Consider the following 21,111-nt stretch of genomic DNA (forward strand, 5'->3'; position numbering starts at 1 on the left):
TAGCAGTAACCTAACTCTTGCATAGATGTGTCACCCTGTAGCCTACCACTCGCAGGACATAAAAGGTCAGCCTTTTCTGTTGATAAAATTAGCCATCCAAAGGCGGCAGAACCGGGACTTTGCTATCTGTAAATTTAGCCACGAGTTTGAGGGATGTGGTTCACATCTTCGAGTGGGCACCTTGACATACTGGTAAACTTAAGCCACTGTGGCTCAGTGAAGAAAGGCACTAACATTAACACCAGAGGTGGGTGGGTAAGTCACAAGTCTTAACCTTAAGGTAGGAAAACTCCAACATTTTGGGAAATTAGCTTATTTAACATCTTCCCTGGAGTTAGACAAGAAGATACATACCTTTTGTCTCTGTGCGTGCATTTAGCTTAGGAAACAGTCGCTCCGTTAGCGTAGCTTAGCTTAATCACTGGAAGTGGGGAAGTGTTTGAGCCTGACGTTCCCTACAGTGCCCTACAGTCACCAAATACACTCCAAATACAACTCCAAAACGTTCCTGTAAACATGTTGTGACCTGTGTATTTTCCACGTGGAGAAATAAAAAATTATTGAATTCGACAATAACATTTTCTAAGCAGATATACTCTTTGCCGAACGACTTCCTTTCTGGGGGGTTTCAAAATAAAAGAGCGACGTCTATAGCAGCGGAATACGTTTATTTTGTACATTATCTAACGTTAACACGAACCTAAACTAACTTTAGGTTAGTTGTACCGTTAGTTTAGGTTCGTATTAACGTTAGATAATGTACAAAATAAACGTATTCCGCTGCTATAGACGTCGCTCTTTTATTTTGAAACCCCCTAGAAAGGAAGTCATTATATTAGCTTTAGTGTTAGCTCCGGTTATCTCCGTTAGCGTGCAGTAGTTAGTAGTATATCAATACGAGCCATTGGATTACAGTTTTCTAAATTGGGGAGGCTTTTAATCGTCAAGGTAAGAGGATTTTAAGTCATGGTAGGCCTGTCACGATAACACATTTTGCTGGGCGATTAATTGTCCCAGAAAATATTGCGATAAGCGATATTATTGCGGTTTGAGAGTTTTTTTTTTTTTTGAGAAATGTATTTCCCAAACGTTTTCAATTAACCTTTTTATTGTTATATTATTAATATAACAATAGCATAATAATGCAAGGAAACCGTTTCAAAGTGCAATAAACCTTTATTTAACATTGGAAGATATTTTAAATATCCTAAATAAAAAAATGCTCAGTTTGATTGTTTATTATAAAACAAACTGAAACTGGAAACAAGCCCTCTGTCTGGCTTTTTGTATCATCCTTTTAACATGTACATTTATTATTAATGTACCTTGCGGTACCATGTACAAAATGTTAATAAAGTACGAGGAAAAAACTGTGGAAACGTAATAAATAAAAAGGCAGTGAAACAATAATCAAAAACACCAAAATATATACTATCTCTATTGGAATGGAGACTTCAGCACAGGATAAACTAGGGATGGGCAAAAATAATCCAGGTCGATTGATCACATGATGTACTCGAGTACTCGTGGAGGAAAACGCTGTACAAAATAAACATCTTTTCCGGTGTTTTAGACTTTTATTTTGAAACCCACCCACCGGTCCGGAGCGGAAGTATTGTTGTTATTATCCTAGCAGAACGTATTGAGCGGAACTTGTCTCGTCCGGTTCTGTGTTTTTGAGCTAATGATAAAACAAATGTTGAGATTGTTGGTGAACAACTAACTTTAGGTTAGTTTTAACGTTAGCTACTAACGTTAGATGCAGCTACTACAGGCAATCAACGATGAGGAGGAAGCGCCAAAGCCGTATATAATAGAATAGTAGCCCTGTGGTGCGTAGGCACGACTCGAAACTACCTGTTATAATAAATTAATTCATGTTCAACTTGTCCCTGTGTCCAGTCCTTTGACTAGCCCTACCCGTTCATTGTAAACAATAATGCATGTAATTGTATTAACGTTATTCTGTGTTGTAGCTAGCTATGCTATACGTTGTATTTAGTTTGTTAGCTATTTAGCTAATGTTGATAGCATCAACGCTAGATCTTTAATCTTTATTTAGCAGTCCAGTTTCTCCGAGCAGTAGCGAGTAACTACTTGGGTCTAAAAATAGCTACACTACAAAGAACACTACTTGGTTAAGGCGAGACACTGCAGGTGAATAGGCAAATATACTTTTTTTGTTGATTTTGAGATTGTTATATTTTGCTTCCTAAACATGTCTTCTATGAAACTAGTGACAATAAAACGTCAATAACACACATTTAGTTGTTTATTTTACTTCATTTTGCCTTATTGCATCCATAAATGTGCACATATTTAATGGGGAAGTGCCTCATTTGCATATATAAACATAAATTTCAGAAAACTTGCAATATATTTTTTCTTAGTTTATATGTACATAACAAACTGGGAAAGTTTCATAGTGATATCTATTTAAATATTTTTTGCCTATTAGGGGGTACTACACTGTACTACACTGTTTGTAGCCTGTGTGTAGTTCTGTTCAGTTCAATAACATCATTATTATTATTATTCAGTTATCGGGCATGTGTTTAGGTTGTCTATTACTAATGGTTTGATTATATATTGTGTTTGTAAATATCTGTTTAAAAAAAAAGTATGGCATTTTACAATACAGAACTTTGAAGGCGTTTTCCCAAAAATGAGTTTTAAGAGTTTTTCCTCATACTCTGAGCCAGAAATCTCCACTTCAGTAGCACTCACATACACCAAACCTTCCAGTTATATTCATATCTATGTTCTGAAGGTATTTACAGAAGGGTTTGTTGATATCGCATTCATACCCTGATTTATATCACATTTTATTCCTAAAAACATGGCGAAATATGGAATTTTACCATAAAAATGGACTGAATGGAGTATTTTCTGATTTATGGAGTGATAAAAAGAGATATCCCAAATCCCCTCTGTAATAACCTTTGGCTCTAATATGTCAACAAAATGAAACTATAATTTTGAAAATGGCTTTATCCAATGTTCAGATTTCTGTCCTGGAATTATATGCAAATTAGTGCATATTTAAGTAGATAATGCCTCATTTGCATATTTAAACATACAATTTCAGAAAACTTGTAATACAAAAAAGTCTTGTCTTAATATAAGTAATCAACTGGGGAAGTTTCATTGTGATATCTATTAGTTAATTTTTTTACCCTATTCACCTGCAGTGTCTCCCCTTAAAAGGAGCAACACCATTGAGAAATGTAGTTAAGCTATGTGGCGTTGCTAGTGCCCCACGGAGCTCCCGTGCTGTACTCTGTAGTAAGGCCAGCGGCCCCCCACACAGAGAGTGACTGACAAGGGGTACTGGTTCCGCCTCATTAAAACAAACGCGCAAATAGCAATTAATCGCGCCAGTCAAAATCATTGCATTCATTTTAATTATTGTGCCGATTAATCGTTTTATTGCGGCAAGCCTAAGTCATGGTATCCATAAACTTCAATCGGTTCGGATCCTTTGAATGAATGAGAATGTAAACAAACACGGCTTCCATGTAGAAATCACTGACTGCGCTCAGAGAGGAGTCGTTCGGCAAAAAATATTTCCGAGTATATCTGCTTAGAAAACATAATTGTCTAATTCAATTATTTTTTATTTCTCCACGTGGTAAATACACAGGTCACAACATGTTTACAGGAACGTTTTGGAGTTGTATTTGGAGTGTATTTGGTGACTGTAGGGCACTGTAGGGAACGTCAGGCTCAAACACTCCCCCACTTCCAGTGATGAAGCTAAGCTACGCTAAGGGAGCGACTGTTCCCTAAGCTAAATGCATGCACAGAGATAAAAAAAAAAAAAATGTATGTATCTTCTTGTCTAACTCCAGGGAAGATGTTAAATAAGCTAATTTCCCAAAATGTTGGAGTTTTCCTTTAAGCAAGTCCAAAATCACTGTTTAGACTCAAGCGAGTCAAGTTGAGTCACTGCTAAACGTCAAGGTCAAAAAGTCAAGTCATCATGAAAGGAGCGTTTAAAACAAGAGAAAGGGATACAATACAATGGCAGCCATGTCATGAGAAAACCAGGTCTCGACACTGGTAACGTCAAACCGTCCCACTACATGCCAGCTGGACCCGATACCCTCCCCACTCCTCCAGACCATAGCACCAGACATCCTCCCATTCCTAACGGCAACCATCAACTCCTCCCTCAACTCGGGAGTGGTTCCCACCTCCCTAAAACAAGCCAGGGTCACACTGCTCTGCGCATAATAAAAACCACCATGAACCCCACCGTCATAGATAACTATCGTCCTGTCTCTTCTCTCCTTCCTTTCTAAATCACTTGAATATATTGTATCCAACTAACTTACTGATCATCTCTTACAAAATGACCTCCTAGACCCTATATCCTAGATCAGTCAGGCATCAGGACTGGTCACTCCACTCTCGTGGTGACGGAACACAGCGTGAGGAGAGAGCGTTTATGGGGGTGAACACTAGGAAAGCTGAAGGTCGAGATGGGATAACAGGACGAATACTTAAGTCCTGTGCTAACCAGTGTGGAATAATATAATGCCCTCATGTAAAGACATTACCCTCCCCTTTCTCCCCAATCCTGTGTCCCCCCCCCCTCTCCCCAATCCTGTATCCCCCCCCCCCATTTGACCTATCAAATGGGACCACCTCCCCCCCCTTTTAACTATATAATGCTCCTCCCAACAACATTCCAGGGCTCTTTACCTGGGTAATTTCAGCTGATCACCTGGGGCGAGAGCCTCAGCCATTCTCTCTATGTACTATGTATATTTCTATCTGTTTGGTTAATAAACCTTTGTTATTATCCAAACATCGGTTGACTGAGAACATATATCCCACACCAGCTAGCCCCAGTGTTCACCACTATATTCAACGTATCCCTGGCCGAGTCCGTGGTCCCTGCCAGCTTCAAGGTGTCCACTATAATCCCTGTACCAAAAAACTCCTTCCCAGCAGGCCTAAATGACTACAGACCGGTGGCACTCACCTCTGTGGTCATGAAATGCGTTGAGACGCTGGTCAAGGATTACATCTGTGCCTCCCTCCCTAGTAACATGGACCCATTGCAGTTTGCATACAGAACAAACAGGTCCACTGACGACGTGGTCTCCCAGGTACTGCACAACACCCTTTCTCACCTTGACAGCCAGAAGGGGGGCTATGTGAGATTGCTGTTCATTGACTATAGTTGTGCTTTCAACACCATATTCCCCACCAGACTGGTTGACAAGTTGATCGATCTGGGTCTGAACTCCACCTGAGTGCCTGGATCCTGGACTTTGAGCGACAGGCCACAGTCGGTCAGGGTGGGGGGACATACCTCCACCTCAATCACCCTGAGCATCGGGTCCCCCCAGGGCTGTGTTCTCAGCCCCCTGCTGTATTCGCTGTACACACATGACTGTGTGGCCAGGTTCAGCTCCAACGCCATAGTGAAGTTTGCGGACGACACAGTGGTGGTGGGTCTGATCTCTAACAACAACGAGAATGCCTACCGGGAGGAGATTGAGGAACTGGCACGCTGGTGCCGGGATAACAGCCTACTCCTGAACATTGGTCAAACCAAGGAGCTGATCGTGGATTTTAGGAGAATACAGCAGGGGACACATACACCACTGTGGATAAATGGGGCTATCGTGGACAGGGTGAGCAGTTTTAAGTACCTGGCTGGGAGTCCACATCACAGAGGACCCAACATGGACAACACTCATAGATACTGTGGTAAAAAAGGCAAAACAGTGCCTCCATCACCGGAGAGAATTAAGGAAGTACGGAGTATCTGGGAAGATAATCCACTCCTTCTATTCCGGGGCTGTAGAGAGCATCCCGACTGGGAACATCACTGCCTGGTTTGGAAACAGCACGGCCCAGGACAGGAAGGCCCTACAGAGAGTGGTGCGCTCAGCAGAGCGTGCTACAGTACGGGTATTGCACTACCACCCCTGCAGGACTTATACAATAGGAGGTGCAAATCCAGAGCCTGGAGAATAATGAAAGACCCTCACCACCCCAACAACAGCCTGTTCAAGCTGCTGCGGTCAGGCAAGCACCTCCGCATACACGCAGCAAGAACAGAGACTTAAGGCACGAATATACTCGAAAACTGACACGTACACGCACGTGGCTGCAGACACGCTGCGCACGAGGCTGTTTATAGTCCGTTTTTGGTGTCTGTAGCATCAGCGTCGCATGCTGTAGCGTATGTGATCTACCGTTAATTATACAAAGAAGGATCACACTCCAGCCCAGTATAAATTGAAATGGCTACCCCTCGACAAGAAGAGCTCCTTTGTTTGTTATACTTGGCTGAGGAAGAAGAAAGAATCGGAAAGACAGAAGTTGGAATGTGTGCCCACTCAATGAGCAAAGGACCAAGGATGGCGAATTTAGCACGTTGGTACAAGAGATGCGAGACATGGACAAGGAGAAGCATCATCAATACTTTCGGATGTCGGCAAACAACTTTGATGAGTTGACTCATCGCATCGCCCCTCTTATCCAGCACCAAAACACCCACAGAGCTCCTGTCGGTGTATCAGAAAGATTGGCTGTGACTCTGTGCTTTTTAGCAACGGGATGTCCTCAGCACAGTGTAGCAGCAAGTTACAGATTGGGCAGTAGCACTCATTTGGAGTTGTCTGCAGCCGGAATTCGTCACCTTCCAGTGTTTCCCACAGGATTTTCAGAGACTATGGGGGGTGAACCTCCGACCCCCCCGGACCTTTTTTTTGTGTGTACATTTTAAAGTCAAATGCATCAATCTAGATCTATGATGAACTTTGTGCTTCCCAATCCTAGACTAGACTAGTGCTCGACTAGACTAGTGCTTCCCAATCCTCTTCTCGAAGCACCCCAGCCGTTCAATGTATTTGTTAAATTCCACCACCAGCACCACCCGATTCAACTTAACTAGCCCTTTAGTTGAATCAAGGTGTGCTGGTGGTGGAATTTAACAAATACATGGAACGGCTGGGGTGTCTCGAGGAGAGGTTTGGGAACCACTGGACTAGAGCATACATTTGAGCTATCAAAGAAATTAAGCAAAAGTGGTTACCTGTGTTGAACTGGTTTATTTTTTAGAAAATAAAAAAATATAGTGGATTACTATTATGACTATACATTTTTGGATACATTTTTTCTTTTTTTTTAATTCACGTTTTAATTAATGGGAAACCCTGCCTTCCCGTCACAGACAGTGGGTGAACATTGCACAGTATTTCTGGAGAGTATGGAACTTCCCACTGTGTCTGGGTGCCATAGACGGGAAGCATGTCCAGATCAAAGCCCCTCCGAGCTCCGGCAGCGACTATTTTAATTATAAGGGGACACACTCAATTGTCCTCATGGCTGCATGTGATGCTCAGTATCGCTTCACAATGGTGGACACAAATATTCAAGGACCAAGCTCTTCGAGGGCACTCTGGGACTGCCACCACCAGCCACCCTGCCAGGCACAGATGTCACCAACCCATATGCACTTGTGGGAGATGCTGCATTCCTGCTCCATACTAATTTGATGCGTCCATTCCCTGGTGAGTTTATGCTTTTATCATAATTTATTACATGTCTGAATCAGCAGGAGTTATTATATAATTTATATTCTAATTTAATATTTAGATCCTGAACGCAATTCACTAGATGATTATATTCACACGTATACGGTCATGTGTCATACAATGAAATATTAAGTGTTTATCAACCTGTTTATACAATTTCAAGTAGGGCTGTCCCCGACTAAGGATTTGTATAGTCGACTTGTAGTCGACAAAATTAGCAGATTATGAAAAAAAAATAAAAATAAAAAAAAAAGTACAATATATATATATTGTCATCATTCCATTTGGGCTGTGGGGGTGCTTAATGTCTGAAGGAGTCGACAGAAGGCTTCTTGTCCTCTGCGAAAGCATGCAATTGGTCCACTGATGGATACATCTTGATATTTGTCTAGTCTAGTATGTTCATTAGATGGGTGAAATCCTCTTTCAGTGCCTCTGTGCCTGTTTTCTTAGGCAGTTGCCACGCTTCTAGGCCTCTTTTCTTTTGGAAAGAAAGATTCAAAAATATATATATATTATAGCACCTGAGGAAGCAGAAGCGAAACGCGTTGTGCACCAAACAAATAAAAAAGCTAAATCAGTCCTGAGGAGTGTGCGGTCCCTTCTTTTGAAGGTTCTTCTTTTAGCTTTATATATATATAATATAATATAACTACGGCACCTTTCGATCGATTAGTCGACTATTCAACTAATAGGGGTCAGCCCTAATTTCAAGCATAGATAATCATAAACAACCTGGTTTCAAGCAGGTGCACTCAAACTTCCGACTGGTACTGGACATATGTATACAAACACCTGTATGCATACTTGTTTCAACAAGCCCTTACATTATAAATTGAACTTGTGTGCATTATGATAGTTGGATGGATGAAAATGATGGTACCTATACCTACAGCATTTATAGATTCCTGTCACTTTTATATTTCCACAGGCTCCAACCTCACTGTATAACAGATCTACAACTACCGCCATTGCCGGGCATGGCGAATCATCGAGAATGCGTTTGGCATCATGTCGTCCCGGTGGAGGATCTTTGGCCGGCCAATTGAGTGCAGCCCTGCGAATACTGTTCACATTGTGAAGGCCTGTGTGTAGCTTTGCACCACTTCCTCGCATGCACAGATGCTGCAAATCCAGGGAGCACCAGATACATTCCGGCCAACTACACCGACAGCACCACCACAACTGGAGACATCCAGCCAGGGGAGTGGAGGCGGCATGTGGAAGGAGACAACAACCTCCTGGATGCAAGGCAGCTGTCTGCAGGAAGAGCAACACGGGTTGCACTCGACACAAGGCACAACCTGATGACCTTCTTTCAGACCCCTGCAGGACTTGTACCATGGCAAGAGGCCATTGTTAGAAGAGGTCTACTTCATTAACCCTGTAAGACCCTCAGTTGCAGAAGTACATCACTTTTAGCTTTGACCTATTTAAAAGAATGTTTATTTTGAGTGACTCGGGTTATTCTGCTCTCTTGTATTGTTCTCTATAGTCCATTCATTGTGCTTTGACCGTGTCTAACCCATTGTTCTCATCCTTCCCAGGATCGACCCCAGCCTGTCTGACTCTCCTGCCCCCCCGTACACCCCTGGACTGTACAATTTCTCCCTCAGTGTATCGACCCTTGGCTGAATACTAGGGGTGTAACGATTCGACCCCACAACGATTCGATTACGATTATTCAGGCAACGATTCAATGCATCATGAAATCTCTTCATTTGACCACGATTCGATTAGATTAATAAATCGATACATTTTCGATCAGTTAATTCCCCCAAAAGAATTGAATGCACAAATGTGGCTGGGGGAAATTATTCACTCAGCATGAATGGACTATAGGTCAATAAAAACAATACACACAAAAAAAAAAAAACATAAAAAAAAAGATTTTAATTTAGATTATAATCGATTCTAACATATTCAAATCGATGCATCGATTCTAACTAGGGATGCTCGATATTGGCTTTTTTACAGATACCGATATTGTCCAACTCTTAATTTCCGATACAGATATCAACCGATACCGATATATGCAGGGTTCCCCCCCCCCCCAAAAAATAGAATTTCAGGTCATTAACATTACATATCTCTTGTTGTGGAATTAACACAACATTATGCATACTTTTGACAATAAATAAAATCAGAATTTGTTCAGATTTTTTTTTTTTTTTGATAATATCGGACATCCCTAATTCTAACACATTAGAATCGATGCATTTCAATTAATCTATGCATCGTTACACCCCTACTGAATACCGACCATTCCATTATATTCTTAAATATACCAAAACTGGGTTTGAACAAGACCTATCTTTGCTCTATAGCTGCATATTGGGTTCAATACCCCAAGACGTAACTCTCCTGTGAATAATTTACTTTTCAAGTAATGCTGAGTAACTGATTACTTTCCAATCAGTATTTCAAAGATACATTGATATTATTCTAATCATTGTGGTCCCTGTTGACTTGAAAGATTATAGGGGTTGGGGGAAAGATAATAGTCATGCTGAATCTGATTATTATTTTATTACCACCATGGGCCGTAATCACTTGTGTGAACAGCTGCACACTCCCTGTTTTGTCACGTCCAAATGGAAATATAAGAAATATCCATATATTTTATACTTTCGAATCAGTTTTACCACCATCAGAGGTCTCAAACTCAAATCTAACAAATGTGAACAAATGGCACAGTTGAGTTGCCGTAAAGGGTAATAGAATTAGCAGCTATTATTACATGGCGTTTTCACATTCGTCGAAATGCTTGCTTGTGATTGGTCAATAGCCCCCCGACAGCGGTCATTATTACACAATAATGACCGCTGTGGGACAATAATGACCGATGTGCGCAGCTGTTCGCAATCAAGCCCACATCAGTGCAGCAAATCAGACACACCTGCCGCGGCTGCACTGACAGCGGAGTGTGTGTGACGATTACAGCGGAGCCAGAACAGAGGCTGCCCGCGATAATAATAATCACTTTATTTGGGCTGACAGAGCCACAGAACTGCGATTTGTCAAATGAATTAGGTATATTGTTAGTAAGTTAGCCATGTAATAAGCGGGATAATGTATAGCTTTACTCGGTCATCATCGCAAAATAATTGACCTTCACTGACGTTTAAAACACCTCGCCGAGGCGGCTCGGTATTTTAAACTACGTGTCGGTCAATTATTTTGCGATGATCGAGTAAAGCTATACATTATCCCTTACATATCCCATTCTAAACCTGCCTGCAAACAATATTATGTAATTTCAGAAATTAAAAAAATAAAGTCCTGTAAAGACTTTGCCTTCTATTGTGTTACAGAAAAAATCTGTGATATCTTTAAAGAAAATATATATTAGTAGGTCCCTCAACATTGAATGGCAGCCATTAAATTACCCTAAACATTCTTATGCTTTTAAACATGAAGTGGGAAATGTTCAATGTAGGTGGTTAATGAATGCACAGAGTCTCTGTGAAATGTATTTTCCTTTTTGTTTAATGTAACACGTGTTGAGTTGAGTTTCTCTCGAACAATCAACCATATAAAAACACAATAAAAATTATAAACTAAAGAAACAAATTTACAATGAAATCTTACATTCTTAATTTACTGTATGTAGCACACTCTCGGGGGCTCATAGAGAAACAAGCATTTAATCATAAAGTATTCTGTATTTTGTTGTGACAAATAATAACTTGAAATGATAAACAAATAAATCGAGAAGGAGCAGAAGGAAGCAAATGCGTATCTAGTCCTGCCCCTTTCTCACAATATCATACATAAACAAAATCTCTTACAAACATAAAAGAAACCTGATGTACTGATCAGCCACAACATTGGCACAAAAGAATAATCACCTCAGTGCCTTCAACCTTTTACACAATAACTCATATACCTCAAATTTGGCATCCTCTCGGTCATGGGGTGGAAGCTTCATTAACATGCCGGCTACCAGCTGACCAAACATGGTCTCATCACACAGTGGTGTTGGGTGATCCTTCCTCTTCTTTGCATTTGGGGGCACAGATGAGGCTGGTGAGGTTGATGGCACGGATGAGGGTGATGGCACAGATGATGTTGATGGCAAAGATGATGGAGAAGGAGATGGATATGATGGAGTGTATGTAGCAGAGGAACCGGATGCAGGACTGGTCAGAGTGATGTTCACTGCAGACAGGAGGGGGTGTTGATCAAAGCTGGCAGCAGGGAGGGCAGCAGGGAGGCCAGTAGCAATGCAATCCACTTGCAATGCATCACTGGATCCTTGGCTCTGAAACACAATAGTGAAATGCATCAATTTGTCAATAATGTAAAGTCCAATCGGATAACATTGATAATGTCCAATTCCTGTAGCAGCTACTGGTTGCTTCCACACCAGAGCAGTCAAAATAAATTAACAATTTGGTGTTGCAGCAGGAATTGTATTTAAGACATTTTATGTAGCCTATAGAATACATGTTTGCTTCCACACCAGAGCCAGACAGGCACACAAGAGCCTTTGTTCAATAACAAAGCTAGGTAGGTTTCATAATTTCATGATTAAAGGATGAACATATTCTACCTCTTTTGGAAAGTTGGAGTCTGTGTCTCGATGTTTGATGAACACCGACAACCAGCTGAGCATGGGCACGATGGAAGGAACATGAACATCCCCACCAGCATCGCCGCTTTGTCCCTTCATTTTCTTCCTGGCTTTGACGTACTGGTCTCTCAAATATTTACATCTCCGTTTACAGAGGGTGTCATCTCTTCCCAGTGTCCTGGCAATTTCTTTCCACAAGTTCAGTGCAACCCGGCTGTCTTTATACTCTCGTAGTGATGAGTTGTAGAGGCGAGGGTAGCAACGGATCTCTTCGCACAAACGTTCGTCAAAATGGGAATCCATGTTGCTTTCCCAACAGGCGCTGTCGGCGTTGCATGCTTTTATGTTATGACAGCTGGGCACATGCCTAGTCAGCGCGTATCCGCACGGTCATAAAATCTGGCAGGCACACGGACACCGATGCGACGTCTGTGCGGACAAGAGCGTTGACGAAAATTACGCAATTTACGTCACACGTACCAACGTGCACCTGCGGTACATATAAATGGGCCTTCAGAATATAGACTGCTCTGGTTATATTACGTTACACTACTGACATTTTAAAAACACTTATAACAACAGACATAATATTAATATGCCATTTCATCATTTACCCTATAATTGGGCTTTCCGTCGACAGTTTTCAACATAGAGGATAGTAGATGGCATTAAAATAGAGTTGAAATGACTGATATCATGGTGTGGAGGGTGAATAGCATGTTTGGATGATCTTGGTAGGTTTTAAATGTTTAATCCAAGACCTTTTGAATGTTGAGATTATTATACCCACAACAGTTTCCCACTTTGTATTCATTATGCAACACATGTCAGGGTTGGCGTGATCCCCCTTTGGTTAATCACAGCCATATTCCTTAAAATGTCTCTTAAAATGATGAAATTATATCTATACTGCCATACAAAGACAAAAAACAGTAACTTCAGTCACTGCTATTAAGCCTGTGGTCAACAAATGCAAAAATCACAATTAAGTGTCAGGGATTTGCAAATGAGCGCCATTATGAATCCAGCAAGCACACAAGGGACTGCTGCCGTCAGATTGACTTCAGATGAATTTGATATACTATGTCGGTCTGTGCCAGTTAATGTTAATAGGGCCACTGGTGGAACATAAATCAACCACATAGTCAACCTCACAATCCACCTACTACTACTAGGGGTGTAAAGGTACACGTATCCATACCGAACCGTTTCAGTGTGTACCATTGTGTACCGAACTAATACAACGGTATGTTAAGTTAACCACTAACGACCGCCCACCGGGGGCTGTTTTTTTCACAATCTAATAAAAAATAAAAAATTATATTTTTTTACAGTCGATTATTAATTTCAATATAGAATATTCGTTGACAGCCCTACAAGTACAATTAGTTACTGCACACTACATCACCCCTGAGTGGAACATGGAAAGCCAAACTTTCCCCCACTGTACCGAAAACCTGTACCAAACCTTGACTTCAAAACCGAGGTACGTACCGTACCGTGGTTTTTGTGTACAGTTACACCCCTACCACCTACATTTACACATTGAAACGGACAGGATCAAACTTCCCACTTCTAGAAATCCCCTCAGGTTTATCCGAGAACGGTATAGGCTACATTCTCACATACTGCACTGTGATAAAGGGCTGTGGGGCAAGATATGGGTGACATAAAACACATTCTCACATTTGGTGAAGTAAGCAAATAGGAGGAGTTCTGTGAAAACCAAGAAACTCCTGCATTTCTCACAAAGCAGGCGTTACACACCAGGTACAGTAAATACGGCTGAGTAAAAAGTAGGATATTTGATTTGAAATGTAGTACAGTAAGAATTGGGTCGCTCAGTGTAACAGGGTCTCTGACGGGCGATTAAGTGCCACTCCACAGCATCCAAGTCAGGACAGGTGTCAAGCTTTGTGGATAACCTCGCCCACACATGAATGAAGTGGGGTGATAAAAGCTCTGGACAGATGAAAGAGGAACAATGAGAGGGGAGGGGAGAGGAGTGAGAGAGCTGGTTCATCTGCGTACCATAGACTGGATAACTGAATCCCACAAACGAAGAACCCTAAAGTCCGTTTGATGTTTTCAGATGAACAGTGTTCTAAACACCTAATCTGAAGATAGTAAATTGGACTGTTGTGTTCATGCAAAGTTAAGTACAGAAGAGGATGAGTACTTTCAGGTGATGTATCACATTCACAATAGAAGTGACAAATGAGGCTGTTAATTGTACAAGCTGTTAAAAACTACTGTACAGGCAATTGTTCAAACAAAACATAGTATTACCTCTGATGTGGATTGTATAGACTAATACATCTATATATTTAGAACACTGACATTTTAATCACGAAAAAATTCCATCCTGTTCTCCTGATCTCACAAGATTGCATTTGTCAGAGTTGATTAGAGAACGAGAGAGAGAGAGAGTGGTTGAGTTACATTGACTTTGAACTAGTGAGGGACTGTGAACAGAATGATTAAGTTCTGTCTTGAAAAGCTGTCAATTCGTAAGCTGTCTTGCAGGAATCAGAAACGGTCTGGTAATATAAGCCTCGAGAGAAAATCAACACAGGAATGAGAGAATATTTCAACATTCTTTCAGCTCAATCCTGTCTGCATTGTTTTTTTAGATCCTGCTAGACACAGTCTTAAACCTAGGTTGCCCGCATTGCACTACAAGTCGGCAAATCATGTTTCAAAATGGTACCATTTCATACTCAATATCAAATATATTGCAAATAGGCCATTTAGCAAATAGGCCATTAAAAGAAAAATGATTGAATCCTTTCAAGTCATCTGCCTCAAGTCAAAGTTAAGTCTCGAGTCATAAATACAAAGTCAAGTCTCGAGTCATAAATACCAAGTCAGTCAAGTCTCTAGTCATAAATACAAAGTCAAGTCGAGTCTTTTTAAAATCAACATTTGTCAAGCAAGTCACATGTCTTCAAATTTGCAACTCAAGTCTGACTCGAGTCCCCATCTCTGAATAACGAAGATTTTACACATGAGTCGGGCCTGTTGTCAGACTTAAAAACAGAGTTGCATGGGACATTGGTTACATTTGCAGGCCTCCTCTACAGAGATGCAGTCTGAATCAATTGCATACATCGCCTCCTGCTTTGCAACAGGTTTCCCAAAAGTAGCACCTAAAAGTATGACACTTCCAAGTGCTATAGACCTATATGGCAGCGACCAACAACATGATGGAATAGTGGAGAATCATGGCTCCGGTTATTTAAGTAAAGTTTGACAGGAAAACAATATTTTTTCTAAAAGCAAAACACACAATAATAGAAATAACCCCATGACACATGTAAACAGGATTATTAAGAGAGTTGTAATAAACAGCTTAATGAAACATTACCTTAAGGTCAATAGTAGCATTGTGTGCATGTAAAGGTAGCCAGTGAAGAAGGTGCACAAGTACAAATGTGATTGAGTACAGACAGAACGATGTGGTTATAGACCGTGTCTGGTTTAGTACCTTTCACCTCAGCCTTACCTTCTTGGCCAGCTGGGTGAGGGGTTTATTTCCAGCCAAATCAGTGAACCAGTTATTGATGGAGCTCTGTGACCGTGCCGTGACGAGCCAGAAGTTATCCTTCTGATTGACCTGTGGCTTCCTTTTCCCTGTGTCTGGGAATGTGTTGTAGCGCAGCTTCTCAGCAATGATGCTGCTGAAATTTGAACTGATCTACGGAGGCATATGCAAAACAAAAGCCGTTAGCGAAACCAAACAAAACCCCAGAGAATTATGCAGAATGTTCAGGCTAGCAGAAAATAATTAAGAATTGAGATGATTACTTTTGATGGGTTGAAGTTGACATTTTTTGCACTCCCGTGTTCATCTCCAGATACTGCTGGTTGATTATTGAATCCTTGCTTTACATTCAATGCAGTCAACTCATCCTGAAACGAAAATGATTTAGCATTTGATCTTTGTAGCCAATAAAAACATGCATATCAACCTGGTAAGGTTGCTGAACAGCACTGTTGATTTCCTAGCTGTTCGTAAAACAAATTGAAGAAATCAAACTAAAATACGGAAAGTGGTTTGACAAAAGAAAGTGATGAGTTATTCCACTTTAGAGTAAAGTGCCTGTCTGTACATCTGGATAATACTTAAGAGTGGTCATCAATATGGATCTTTCCAGGAACTGTGACAGAATAGCTTTCCAATAATCCAGTTGCAATCACATTTCTATCCATAAATTAAACACCAGCACACTAAAGATGAATCAACAGCACAAGACGTCAGCAGTAACGTTGGATTAGATAAATCTGTAGTGTTAGCACGTATGACAACAATAGATGACTTGATAGGAAAGTACGGGACTACTGACTAACATATACAGCTTGCAGGTTGTCAGGTTGTTGTGCTAAGTTAGGTAGCTACAGCTAACGTTAAATCAACAAACGAATGTTATCTAACGTTATAAAACGACCGGAATTGGTCACACACCATAAAACACAGCAGAGCAAACCAATAAGAAGCAATAACGTTATGTATTACCGCAAAATGAGGACTGCAGCTAAAAAACCTAACAAGCTACCATTCAGCAGCTAAGGAGCTAATGTTAGCTAGCAGGCTAACTGCTAGCTAGCTCCACTAGCAGTAACGTTAGCAACCTGACAACTGGGGGCTGTTCATTGTTACTGCTGCTAGGCCCCAACCGTCTGGAGGACCTGCTAAACAACCGAGCTAGCTTGGGTAGATCCTTAGCTTCGGGATTCCAAATAAGCATCATTGTTTGGCCTTTAAGGGTCCGACGCCTTTTGATCTTACTTCTTTTTGCTTTGGGTCTTGAGGATACACGTCCGGAGGTCCAAGCCGGGGCCGCTTTAGTGGCCGGTGTTCGTAACTTAGGATCCCGAAAGCAGCCATCGTCCACTGGCATCACAGCCAAGGCCGCTTTGCCGTCTCGCAGTGTAGCCAGCCGATTAGATGATGACGTAAGACGGTGGGTCTGACCACGTGACCACCTCCAGAGAGACCTCTTTGCCAAAGATAATAGATAAGAAAAGATAACGCGTTAAAAGCAGCGCCGGTGAAAATGGTTCCAGTTCCGCATAGTGCTCCGCAGTCCCGCCCAGTTTAGTGACGTACCACTGATATATTTCTTTTCAGAAAAATATATGGGTGACATTTTTTTTTCACTGACAGATAACATCCAAAACATCCAGTTTATCACATTTGAAAATACTTCATGAAAGTGGACTTTTGAAATTATACCCAACAAATAACCAACAAAAGTTAAAAAAATATATATATTCATTAGACCGGCCGCGCCTACTTTTGGGGGAAAACACATTATTTCATATTGATTGCCATTGTATTTGGCCTGTATAAAAACACTTACATTGTTTGAAAAGTTTGTTTTGGTAGTGTATCATGTCAAGTCAAGCTATTGCTTTCCACCAATGGCCACTATTGAGTGTTCACAGTACACCATTGTGAAAAGTTAGGTTTGGGCCTAACTTTCAGCTACAGGATATTTCCTAATTTCCCTACCTGGACGCGTGAATATTTTCCTTAACGGGGTTGCACTTCCGCGTTCGGTTTGTGCGATCTGATTGGCCACTGACTTTTCTGGTCATGTGACATGTGCGCCAATCGTGTGACGCCTGTTTCTATCACCGGTTAAGCTTAGGCACTTTTTCGAAGTTGGTTAAGGTTAGAGTTTGTCTTAGAGCAGGGCGATAGAACACCAGCCCTGATTCCAAACTCTAACCTTAACCAACTTCGAAAGAGTCGCCTAAACTTAACCAGTGATAAACTAGGCGTTAGGTTGTTTGCAGGCAGTTCGAGGCGGAAATAGGCGCAGAAACAGGCGTCACACGATTGGCGCACATGTCACATGACCAGAAACATCAGTGGCCAATCAGATCGCGCAAACTGAACGCGGAAGTGCAACCCCGTTAGGGAAAATATTCACGCTACCTGGACATTTAATATTATACTTGTGATTATCCAAGTGACTAAGAGGTAATGACTATTTCTGAGCCTTGATAGTCTTTGACGTTATTTATATCCCTGTATTTTGTCCTAAAGTTGTAGTTTATGAACAAAGGCAGTCTCATGTCTGTTTATAGACCACCGCAACACTTCCGGTATTTTGAAATCATGGAAGAGAGAGCGGGGAGAGAAAATGAATGAATGTGGATGGACTTCCGGTTCCGTTCCACAGCGCATGGCTGGCTGATTTTTCGGAGCTCGGCAACCAAGCCACATTATCCCTGAATACGTTTTATTTTTTATACCATTTGATTTTCCAGAAGTTAGAATTATGTCTAAACAGGCGGTCAGGTGGCATAGCGGAGATTGCGTTCGTCACCAACCCCGGAGACGCTGAATTCGCCTGTTCGAATCCAGCTCACAGCTCCGGGGTTGTCACCAGCTTGGCTGGCCGTTCACACTAATACAATTGGCAGTATTAGAGGGTGGGAGAAGCTGGCGGGGTGGGTCCGGGTCATTGTAAACAGCGACTCCTACAGTTCGGTCGGGGCGCCTCCTAAGCGCGGATAGGATCTAAGGGCGGTAGTGTGATCCTTCCACACGTTACACACTCTCAGTGAGAGTCCGCGCTGCCAGGTGAAAAGAAGCGGTTGATTGGCTAGACGTGTGTCGGAGGAAGCACGTGATAGCCTCCACTCTCCCAGACCGACTGTGGGGGGTAAGTGCGCAGCGACCAGGAAGGGGATTGGGAATTGGCATAACGACTAACATTGGGATGGGAGAAAATCGGAGGAAAAAGGAGGGGGAAAAAGATCAATACAAAAAAAAAAAAATTATGTCTAAACATACGCAGAGCAAGTTGGGAACCCTGAACGACGTGGATAAGGATCTCATCAGGGCGATATTCCGAGAGGAAACGGACGCTATCTTGGCTAAGCTAGCTGGCAGGGTGGATGCATTGCAGGAGGAGGTGGCTGCAATAGACACCCGATTAACCATGGCGGAGGGAGATATGTCCGCGGTCGTGGAGGTGGCTGAGACCAATGTCGCGGGAATATTAAACTTGGAGGACAGGCTACGTGATTGTGAGATGAAGGCGGCAGATCTGGAGGCCCGTGGTAGGAGATGTAATGTGAGAATATATGGACTGCCTAATGAAACGGAGGATGACGAGCCGATAAGGTACCCCGAGGAAATTATCCCAAAATGGTTCCCAAAGCTGGCTCGCCCTGAGATCGAAACAGCGCATAGGATCTTTAGACCCGCTACCCAGTTGAAGGGCGGACATGCAAACCCTCGCACATTCATTTTCTGCTGCCTGAGATTCCAGACGAGACAGTGGGGTTTTTTGTTTTTTATTTCTTTTTGCTCGCTCTATTGTATGTCTGCTCTCGCCCAACAGGACCTTAGCGTGGGGTTGTGTATATGTTGTGGTGCTCTACTTCAGGGGAATCAAGTTCAATCATACTGCAACCTGGTTGGATTATGGCTAACTTAAACATCTTGATCTGGAATTCAGGGGGGCTTAATATTCAACATAAGCGCACAAGTGTACTTACATGGATGAAAAGACAGGAGGTCGATGTGGCTTTGCTGAGTGAAACGCATCTTTTAAAGGCTGACAGTGCTAACTTGCAAACAAATTTTATCATAATATAAGCTCCTCCTCTTTTAGCACTAAATCCCGGGGAGTAGCCATAGTGGCTAAGCGGAAGCTGAATATTAAACTATTAGACGTGTGGTCGGATGCTGAAGGACGTATCACTATAGCGAAAATGGAAAATACACTAACAGAAAAATTGCTCTTATAGCTGCGTACGCCCCTAATGTGTATGACGCACAATTTTATACTGCACTCACTACAGAGATGCTGAAACTACCTGAGTACTCATTCATAGTGGGTGCTGATTTCAATGCCATGTGGGATCCATTGATTGATAAATCCGGAGATGCTGTAACCCACGATCAGAAGCAAGCTTCCGCGGCCCTACGTGGCTGGTCTAAAGACACGGGGTTATGGATATGTGGCGGTTACTCAACCCAACCTCGCGAGACTACTCTTTCTTCTCCACGAGACATAAAACTTTCTCCAGAATTGATTATGTCTTCTCCTTCCTTAGGCTATTTGATAGTTTTGACGTTTACTTGAAGCCCATTGCACTGTCAGACCACAAATACATCCTCCTTAAGGGTTCACTCAGCAAAATGACGTCTCGTGCCCCTAGATGGCGCTTTAACTCGACACTGCTGAAGAACGAGGAATTTAATCTACAATTGTTTTATTTTTTTTATTATCTTTTCCCCCCTTCTTCTTTTTCCAATTTTCTCCCATCCCACTGTTAGTCGTTATGCCAATTCCCAACCCCCTTCCTGGTTGTTGCGCACTTTCCCCTACTGTTGGTCCGAGAGGCCGGAGACTGTCACATGCTTTCCTCCGACGCATGTGCAGCCAGCCGGCAGCCAGCCTGGCCGTGCAGATTCTCACTGGGAGAGTGTAACGTGTGGGAGGCCGCACTACCTCTCACCAGATCCTACCTTCGCTGAGCAGGCGCCCCGACCGAACTGTAGGGGTCGCTGTCCACAATGCCCAGGACCCACCCACGGCTCCCCTCCCCCTAACTCAGCCAAACGAGCTAGTATAGCGATCAGCCCGAGCCAAGGCAATGCTGACTCTCCGGGAGTCGAGACCGCAGCCTCTTGCATTGGTGACGAGCACAATCTCCGCTACGCCACCTGACCGCCTTAATCTACAATTTAAGGAGAAGCTCATTGAATTCGTGCAGTTTAATGCTGGATTGGTACAGGACCCCAGAACTTTGTGGAATGCGGTTAAGGGGTTTATTAGGTGTAATACCACGCTATTTGCTTCCAATCTCCGCAAGGGGCGTCTATCCAAGTTACTGGAATTGGAAGAGCTGCATAAAACAATGATGTCTTCTATGCAGCGCAAATATTCTAACCGACTGGAGCTCCAAATTAAAGTGGTGAAAAAGGAGATAAACTCCATTTTAAGACAA

The 21,111-nt window shown here is 42.2% G+C and overlaps 1 protein-coding gene across 2 annotated transcripts in view; it reads right to left on the minus strand.

Moving 5' to 3' along the window:
• med12 (mediator complex subunit 12) overlaps nt 1-17,149 on the minus strand; it is a 99,945-nt gene extending 82,796 nt beyond the window's left edge. For both annotated transcript variants that reach the window (XM_084331255.1, XM_084331254.1), the window contains exons 1-3: nt 16,925-17,149; nt 15,943-16,047; nt 15,641-15,832 (exon numbers count right to left, since the gene is read on the minus strand). In XM_084331255.1, the coding sequence (XP_084187381.1) occupies nt 15,641-15,832; nt 15,943-16,047; nt 16,925-17,023 (396 nt within the window). In that variant the 5' untranslated portion in view covers nt 17,024-17,149. The remainder of the gene's footprint in view (nt 1-15,640; nt 15,833-15,942; nt 16,048-16,924) is intronic.
• Nucleotides 17,150-21,111: the final 3,962 nt, after the last annotated feature.

The sequence above is a fragment of the Notolepis coatsorum genome, assembly GCF_963971535.1.
Source record: "Notolepis coatsorum genome assembly, chromosome: 16".
NCBI classification, from domain to species: domain Eukaryota; kingdom Metazoa; phylum Chordata; class Actinopteri; order Aulopiformes; family Paralepididae; genus Notolepis; species Notolepis coatsorum.